The sequence below is a fragment of the Bos grunniens genome, chromosome 5 (genome assembly GCF_055505025.1).
Source record: "Bos grunniens cultivar Pamir isolate PY7600 chromosome 5, Bosgru_T2T1.0, whole genome shotgun sequence".
Taxonomy (NCBI): Eukaryota; Metazoa; Chordata; class Mammalia; order Artiodactyla; family Bovidae; genus Bos; species Bos grunniens.
This window is the reverse complement of record NC_141169.1, coordinates 72006070-72015442: the sequence shown is the minus strand read 5'-3', so window position 1 is coordinate 72015442 and position 9373 is coordinate 72006070. Positions and strand designations below refer to the sequence as shown.

General features: G+C 43.0%; 2 protein-coding genes across 2 annotated transcripts in view; one reads left to right on the top strand and one right to left on the bottom strand.

Moving 5' to 3' along the window:
• Window positions 1-1457: 1457 nt before the first annotated feature.
• The window catches only part of PRDM4 (PR/SET domain 4), a 36114-nt gene continuing 28198 nt past the window's right edge, over window positions 1458-9373 (top strand). Inside the window, exon 1 of the mRNA XM_086401173.1 lies at window positions 1458-2092. Within this exon, the coding sequence (XP_086257299.1) occupies window positions 2082-2092 (11 nt within the window). The 5' untranslated portion in view covers window positions 1458-2081. The remainder of the gene's footprint in view (window positions 2093-9373) is intronic.
• Window positions 3259-7433, bottom strand: ASCL4 (achaete-scute family bHLH transcription factor 4). Its single transcript, XM_086401178.1, has one exon. It carries the CDS (start codon window positions 5513-5515, stop codon window positions 5009-5011), a length of 507 nt encoding a protein of 168 aa, XP_086257304.1. The 5' UTR covers window positions 5516-7433; the 3' UTR covers window positions 3259-5008.

Below are 9373 nucleotides of genomic sequence, written 5' to 3'. Positions count from 1 at the left end.
CAGAGTAGGCCTTCTTTCCCTGGGAAATCTCATCTGCTTCCTGTTCAGTCACTAAGTCTGTATGCGTGTGCCTCTCAGCCTACAGCTGTCCTTGATTTCCCTCCTGACTGCACTGCCAGCATTTTCAACTGCTTGTGGACAGGAGTAACCTGTTACTAGAAACCCAGCATCTCCCAAAACAAGCCGTGTCTCTTTTCAACCTGCTTTCTCCTTTGTGTTTTTTACTTCAGTTGGTGAGAACTCACTAGACACATCTCTTAACTTCTTCCTCTTCCTCATCCACAACCCCATCCTCTATGAGTAGCCAAGACCTATCAATGCTGCTCCCACTTTATCTCCCAGTCCATCCCTTCCCATTCCCACCGCCACTGCCTTTGTTTAAGCCCTCACTTCCTCTTTCTTCATGATTGCAATAACCCTGTTGGTCTGCCGCTTCCTACCACCAGAGTGATTCTCAGCCACAGCGCTGAACAGTTTACCCTCTCTCCAAGCCAAAAAAAACCTTTTTTTTTTTTCAATAGTTTGCCATTGTCTACAAAATAAAGTTCAAGTTATTTTCACCTGGCTCTCAGTGCCTCCTAGAACCTTTTCTCAACCATCATTTCTAATCTCCTATTACTCAGGTTCTGTTCTCCAAATACAGTTCCTTGCTTAAGGCTACATCCCCCAATGCCTTTCCTCCTAGTCCTCACCTCACTTGAAGCTAGAATAAGCCCCTCTTTTCTTTGTATCATAACGTTTTTCATTTTGAACACCAGTTATAACACATAACCTTTTTTCTTCATACTGAGGTGAAATGGGTTCATTTTTCTTCCAGATCGTAAGATTCTTCAAAGTCTACTCCACAAAAGATTATGAAGCTTGCCTTTTTAAAATGAAGTGTTGTAGTAGCAATTAGGATTCAGTAAAGTGTAAAAGGCTGCTCTGGGACTGGATCTTTCCAGTAGGAAGAGATGACACAGAAGCACAGAGCCACTGAGCTGTGTGGCAGGAAGTGGGCATGTCTCACCAACATCTGTTTCCCCTAGTCTAGGATTTCACATGTATCAGAAGAAAGGCATCTTCCAGCTTGAAGGCCTAAAAGATCATGCAGTCCAATCTTCATGTGCTCTAGCATGGGGAAGTGAGATCCCTGAAGTTAGGGACTCGCCCAAGGTTACCAGATTGGTGAGAGACTAAGCCGGAGGGCAAACTCCCACACCCCAGGACAGCCCCTCTGCCTTTGCGCCCTCAGGGTGGGTGTAAGGTGTCACAGTTGTTAATCAGTGTTATGAATATTCCAAAAGCAATACAGTGTAATTAATTACTATATTTGGGCTGAGTATCCAAATAAACAAGATCTTGAACGACATCAACGTTTCTCCTTTCCTGAAGGCATCATTTCCCTAAAACTCCCATTCACTCCATTGCTTTTATGTCACTTGTTGGTAGTTGATTTTGTCCTTTTTGAGTCTTTTTTTTTTTTTTTTTTTTGAGTTTGCCACACAGCTGCAGGATCCTAGTTCCCTGATCAGGGAATGAACATGGATCCTCTGAGCAGTGAAAGCTCAGAGTCCTAACTACTGGCCCACTGGGGAATTCCTGAAAATCAAATTGTTCTATGGTTAGTTAGATGTTCAATCATAGAAAAGGGGAAGATGGAGCATTTTAAGAGGTCTTATTCCTGGATTGGCATGCCTCCCTATGGCATTAGGAAAGTTGCAGGAAAACTGCCTGATTTTTCTTTCCCCCTTTAAAAAAAGTTACATGATTGACATGGGATTTTATTATTATTATTCCAAAAGGTTTCTCAAAATCATTGCTTTATTCTCAATAGGACTGAAAACAAAAGTCTCACCAGATGTCTCTCAAGGCATTTTATCCAGAAAGAAAGTTCTCTTAAAACTGCTTTGTCCCCTCTCTCTCCTTTTTTTTTTTTTAAATTTATTTATTTGGCCCCATCAGGTCTTAGCTGCAGCACTCGGGATCTTTAGTTGCAGCACATGGGACCTACTTCCCTGACCAGGGATTGAACCTGCATTGGGAGCTTGAAGTCTTAGCCATTGGACCACCAGAGAAGCCCCTGTTCTCTCTGTAAACTCATGTCTGCAAGGTGTAGTATATTTATTCATACATTTCATAACACATATTTTGAAGAAGTAAATGGAAAAAAAATCTTTATTTCTTTTTTCCTGCATTGAAAGCAACCACATAACCTGTACAGATTAAGAAAATATACTTTAAAAAAAATTATTACTACTTTAGAAAAGAGAATGTCAAGGTGCCTGCCCATTAGCTGGAGTAGAAAAAAGGAATGAAGAGTGTGATTACCACCTATACAAGGCTCCTGAGAAAAGTCTCTCAAGGTTCTCCAATGAACAGCGTGGTTAGTTTGCCTCTCCTGCAACTCAGCCAGGAAGGTATTATAATAACATGAGTGTTTTCTCTTTTTTCTTTTTTTCTTGATTAGAAAATATATCTCACCTATACATACTTGCTTCACTGAAACTCCCACTGGAGTAAGAACCAGCTTGGAGAACAAAATGGACACATTACAGGAGTTTGTGAGAATGTAACTAAGTAATGGGTAAGAAAATAGCTGTTTCTTGCTCATTCAAACCACAAATCTCCACTTGCTTCTTAAGAAAAAGTAAAGCTTGGTGGTAGATCATGGCACAGCATTTATCTGAGCAGCCAGAAACAATAGAATCCCATAATTCATCATGATAAATATCAATAATACATTTTAACATGGATTCAGCATTCCACCGGTCATGTCTCCTACTGCTGCTGCTAAGTCGCTTCAGTCATGTCCGACTCTGAGCGACCCCATAGACGGCAGCCCACCAGGCTCCCCCATCCCTGGGATTCTCCAGGCAAGAACACCAGAGTGGGTTGCCATTTCCCTCTCCAATGCATGAAAGTGAAAAGTGAAAGTGAAGTTGCTCAGTTGCATCTGACTCTTAGTGACCCCATGGACTGCAGCCTACCAGGCTCCTCTGTCCATGGGATTTTCCAGGCAAGAGTACTGGAGTGGGTTGCCATTGCCTTCTCCGTCATGTCTCCTAGAATCTTAAAATAGAAGATAGAATGCTAGTGAAGAGTGGTTTACTCTACCCTGCTTCTGAAACACTGAGGAAATCACACTCCATCTAGAGATCATTTTTAACCAGGCCTACTCTCTGTAGAGCTAATAAATAACACTACTAACTAAATCATTGGATTGTAGCTTGCAGATTACCAAGGTCTTTAATTTACGCTTCTGTGAAATAATAGGACAAGGAAGCTGAGTTGCAGAGAGTTTAAGGAGCATTTGCTCAGTCACCCAGTTAGCAGATGACAGGGCAAGGGAGAGCATGGTCAGAGAGAAAGCAAGCCTGGGCTTTGGGGTTAGGCCAACTTTGGACTAGATCTCAGCTCAGCTAATTCTTGAAACACTAACTACTGGGCAGGGCATGTAATCTCTCCCAGTCTTTTTTTTTCTTCTTTTTTAAACTCCAAATACGTATAATACCCACCTCACAGATTTATGAGAATAAATTGGACAAAATGTGAAAAGCAGCAAAATTTCTGAAAAGACGTTCATTGCTTGTTAGCATCCCTTCATTCATATATCTGAAGAAAGGGGGTAATAAAACCTACCTCAGTGTGGAACTTCAGTGAATACCTGGAAAAGGCTCACCCTTGTTAGTTTCCTCTTTTCATCCTTTTCCTGGTTCCTCCACCCCTCCCTACCCCCTTATTAGCACAGCTGTCTCTGTGGAAAGGGGAATGCAGCACATTAGAAAACTGGAGAGGAAGCTTATCTTCACATGTCAACAAGCATTTGACTTACCTACTGAATTTATAATTGTTTCTCAGGAAAAAAAAAAAAAAGACCAGAATTAAGTATTTTTAAAAGACTGCCAAAGTCTTTCATTTCAATATAGTTGAAAGCCCTCAAGGTGATAGAAGTTTGAGAATGCACCAGTCTCCATCCCTCCCTCCCCTTCAACCTGGTTGAAAGGAGCAGGTCCTTTTCCTTTTCCTATTTTACAGTCACAGTGTTACTTTAACTGAAGGTTAGGTGGAGTGAGAACAAGGGGAGATGAAAGGAAAATGGACAAAACAACTAAGAGGAGAAATAAGTTTTCATACAAATCTGAGTTCTCTTCCAAAAAGATCATTGATACTAACATATGTTATTCACTAAATACTATGAAGTTTCCACATGGCCACTTTCTGATAAAACAGGATGTTTCAAATATGTAATGTATTTTCTAGTACCAGCGTTCAACATGCTCAGTCAACAGCACAGGCTGGTCTTGCAGGCTCTGGCAAATGTGTTTTCAAGTGTCAGCTTAGGATCACCTTCATCCAAAGCATGGTGTCATTGCATTTCTCATCAGTTCCCAAAGGCAGGAAAACCGTTCCTCTCATCTTAGGACTGTCATTTAGTTAGCTAGTTCGGAAAGTTCTTCTTTGGTTATTGGTTGAATTTGTTTCAGTATTTACATCCCTAATTTACCCACCCCTGCTGACTGTGGCAAATTTCCGTTTTGAGCAGTTCAGAGTCTGGTACGTGCATAGTCGCTCAGTCTCCTCTGTCCATGGGATTTTTCAGGCAAGAATACTGGAGTGGGTTGCCATTTTCCTCCTCCAGGGGATCTTCCGGACCCAGGGATCAAACTGGCATCTCCGGCATTGCAGGCCGATTCTTTACCCGCTGATCCATCAGGGAAGCCCTTGAGTGTGGTACAGCTTTTATTTGATATCGGCAGAGTTTCATTAGCATCTTTAAGTTGCAGGCACATAACAAATAAGGGGTGGTGATGGTGGAGTGTGGATGGAAACAAATAGAGTGTCAAAATCTTTTTCTCCCTAGAGCACTCATTTCTATTTACTAAGATTTATTTCTGGAGAGCAGGATGGGAGTGGGGTGGGGTGGGGGGGTAGATAGCAAATGCAAACTACCTCCGAAGGGAACCTTAGAGCAGACGCCAAACGCGCGCAGAGCCGCGGGAGGGGGCTGGGCCGGGGGGGGCGCTCGCTAGCTGGCCCCGTCCTCGGGCTCGCTGCTGGGCGAAGGCGCCGATGAGGCCTTGGACTCGCCATCGCTGTTGCATTCGGCCCTGCGCGAGGAGCCGGCACCGGCCGCACCCTCCTGTCCCGGTGCGTGGCGCTCCAGCACCTCCTGGAGCTGCTTGATGTAGCCGATGGCGGCGCGGAGAGTCTCCACTTTGCTGAGGCGCCTGTCCGCCACCTCTCGGGGCAGGTGGTCTCGGAGGCGCGCGTACCCCTCGTTGACGCAGCGCACCCGCTGCCGCTCGCGCTCGTTGCGCTTGCGGAGGAAGGCGGGCTCGAAGGCGCCGTCCAGTCGTAGGGGCAGGTAGGGCCGCCTCGGGGCGCCGCCGCCGCCAAGCGCCGGCTCCCAACTCACGGAGACTCTGAAGGAGTCCCGCATGAGGAGGCGGGGCAGGGACCTCGGCATGCCCAGAGGCACCTGGCTCAGGTGATGCGGCAGGGTCAGCAGTCCGTCCTGTGGACGTTTCTCCATGATTCGCCAAAAAGAAAACCAATCACCCCAGAGATGAATCTCCCAGCAGAAGATGAGACTGAAAATCTTCAAAGCGGATATCCTGGTCCATTCAGACTGCCTGATACTGCTGGTCAGCTTTTGGAGAAGTTTCTGGGTCCGGAAGCTAGGTTTCAGAACAAGCTTCAAGAAAACGTTGCAGGATTCCCTTCCCTAAGTTCATTGCACTCCTCGATCTTTTTATAATGATCCAGGAGGAGGTGATAGGCAAAGATTTAGGAACCCCTAATCCACACTTCAAACCCTCTCTTCCCTTCTGATCTTCTTATTTCAAAAGATAACAAAAGGGGTTCCTCTCCTCGGTCCCGTGGCCTGGAAATGAGAATGCACACCAAACACTGAGTAATCTTCCAAAGCCACCAAAAGCTTTGCAATTACTGTAATCCACCGCTCTGGGTCTTCATGAGCACAGGAATCTTCAAGGTTTCAGAAGAGCTCCTCCCAGGAACCAACAGATCTACTGGCGGCTGAGCGAAAGTTTACCAGAGGCTTTCTCCTTGAAAATCAAAACTTGACTGCCCTTTGTGGTTTCCGGCGTCCAGGGCTAATGGAAGGAGCTTTTAGACTGTTTGCAAACTTACACTTGCCCTTTCATTTCTGGAGAGTTGGAGAGACCTCATCAAAGGGAAGACTGCTCCCTTGTGGTTAAAAAATGTGTCAAGTCAGGGAGGACCTCGGGGAAAGTTCGAGGGTTTTCTTCTCCAAAAGTTTGAGCGTTTTCGTCTCCAAAACTTTTAAAAACCCAAGTAGACATTTTTTGAAGGGAACAGAAAAGAAATACACATTAGCAACAAATATATGTGTCTGCCTATTATTATGTTGAAGACTGGGCGGTGATGTATTTGTGCTACTTTTTAAGAGCACATCAAAAGGCTGAGCAGTAACAAACACTTTTAGCCAAAGTTATTTCTCAGTGCTTACTGTAAACACAGCTTAAACACTGCTTCCAGACCTCTTCTAATCCCACCCAGGATATAAGGACATCATCTCTCCACAGTGTAAAGAGTATATTTCTATTGTATTCTTTTTGTTTAAAAGAGAGATGCAATTTATTTTCACCCTTGAGGGTGAGAAAGCAACATTTGAAAGGGGGAGAGCCTCATTTCCAAGGAGAAAAGATGATGGCTTTGAAGACTGTCTTTTTAAAACATAACTAAAAATGAATAATTAAACCACCGTGTTGGTGAAGAGCTTTGAAGATGAAAGTGTCATTAAAAATCCAACTGTACTGGTTAATGTCAAAGAATGTGTTATCACACTGAAAATCAGATTTCCTGTTCTACAAACCAGCACATTAAAGGCAGCTTCTACTTTAAAAGTCCAACTTAAAAACAAGAGAAGCAAACCTCCCTACATTTATAATCAGACTCTCTGCCTGTTCCTCAGGAGCCAAGGTGTCGCCCTAACATGCTTTTTTGACAAGTCCTATGCGTCCCTGTTTACTCTAAATGATCAGCCCGAAGCAATTGGAAAAGTGCTTCCATCAAGGCAAATAAAATAGAAATAATTATTCCTTTCAGGCATAAGTTGTCACATTTTAAAAGGTGTAGCTTCCTCTGAGACTTATACCAGCAAACAAACTAATATGTCATCTTGATTTCTCAGGACAGTAGAGACCCATTGGGAAAGCTCTACTGAGCAAAAAGCTCACCAGAGAGGCGGAAATTAGACCACAAGTTGCTTTTTGGCTGTGTCAAAACGTGACTCTTAGCCATTATTCTAAGAGTGATGGGAAATAAATAAGGCCTTTTGAGCAGAGAGATGACGTGGTAAAGTTTTTTTTGTTTTTGTTTTAAAGAGCACTGCCAAATAGAGAATAGATTGGAGGGGAACAAAAGAGAAAATGCTTACAGATACCATTTTTCATCTTCAGATTGGCAAAAAATTAAAAGATTGCTAACATCCAGGACAGGCAAGGATTTGGTAAGTGGCAGAACATACATTTCTACAAGCTTTGGGAAAAGTAACTGCTAACATTAATAGTACACATCACATATCTTATGACTCAAGATCCCTGCAGTTTTATCCTGCAAAAATAAATGCACCAGTGTGGATTTACATATAATAATATTTATTGCAGCATTGTTTACAGTGATTAAAACAAGAAAACAAATGGAAATAGGCTAGATGTCCATCAATAGGGAAAGGGCTAATACTGTTAGGATATTATGCTATTAAAAATAATGGATTAGATCTATACATAAGAAATTGCAGAGATGTCCACCATAACGTGTTAATTGAGAAAAAAAAGCAAATGGTAGAGTTAACACACAGCATGAACTTAAAACAAACTGGATGATGCATTTGTCTTTATATGTGTGTGAGCACAGAGGAAAAAGGTAGAAAGACACATACTAAACTTTTGTCATTGGCTGCCTAAATTGGATCGGGGATGGGAGGGTGGTTCATTTTACTTTATGGATATTTCTACTATTTAAATTATTACAGAAAACAAATATTACTTTTGCTTTTCTCTGATCTAGTGAAGCTTAAAATACTAAGATAAAATATATAAAAAACTCAAATGATAGTCTGCTGCTGCTGCTGCTAAATTGCTTCAGTAGCGTCCGACTCCATTCGACCCCAGAGACGGCAGCCCACCAGGATCCCCCGTCCCTGGGATTCTCCAGGCAAGAACACTGGAGTGGGTTGCCATTTCCTTCTCCAATGCATCAAAGTGAAAAGTGAAAGTGAAGTTGCTCAGTCATGTCCGACTCTTCTCGACCCCATGGACTGCAGGCTACGAGGCTCCTCCGTCTGGTTTGACGCAAATCAACAGATTTATAACATAATTTAAAGTGCTTGAGCCAGGTTTTCTGGCTTCTTAAAAATTCTCTCTCTGAGGAATAAATATCTACAGGATTTTTTTCCCCACTATAATTTGTTGTTATTTAGTGTCAGACTTTTGTGACCCCAATGGACTGTAGCCTGATAGGCACATTTGTTCATGGGATTTCCCGGGCAAGAATACTAGAGTGGGTTGCCATTTCCTTCTCCAGGGCATCTTCCCAACCCAGGGATTGAACCCTTGTCTCCTGCATTGCAGGCAGTTCCCTTACACTGAGTTACCGGGGAAGCTCTTTCCACAACTACTACCACAATCAAAAATAGTCAGATCCTGATCCCATAGTGGTGTTTTCATAGGGTGTAGTAATATTATGATTACTACATGGTCTACATGGTAGACAAAGAATGCTGACACTCTTTCTTACACTTTTTGAAGGTGCAAGTGCTTTGGAAATAAGTGGCTTTTCCAAAGAAAGAAGCACTGTTTTACTCGCATGATGTATGTATATGTGGTGGGGGTAGGGTGTCTTGGTTTGGGGAAGGAGCTGCCTTCTTTTTTACATAAGAAATCAAAAGAATAGCTTCTGACTTCCAGTCACTCCCCAGTCACTCCTCAGTCAGTTTTGATCCAGACAAATGTTCTCTCCAACTTTAAAAATGTCTTTCTTAAGACTGGCTAGATCAAGTTACAAATATGCAAAACTGCCAAGAATGCTTAGGACTAGGTTTGTGTAGTCCAATTTAGATCTGCTTGTAAAAGGGGGAATAGGATTCCCCCAAACGTCAGGCTCCGTAGATTTAAAGATATCTCTAAGGCCAAGGAAACTAACTTTCCACCCCTAAAACTCAGATGGGTCCCTTATCACCTGCTTTAAGCATGTGGGGTTAAGAGACCTAGATGGGCTCTTTTTATGAAGTATTTGATATCATATTGTAGATTTTGGTTTCCTAAACCAATGGCACAGAGGGATGCATATCTTTCTGGCACCATACCTGCAGTTTGCACCAGCTGCCACAGGGGGAACAGGGAAA

Bases quoted from the DNA above. Each gene is read 5' to 3' on its own strand.
- ASCL4 (XM_086401178.1), bottom strand. From the start codon at position 5,515: ATGGAGAAACGTCCACAGGACGGACTGCTGACCCTGCCGCATCACCTG.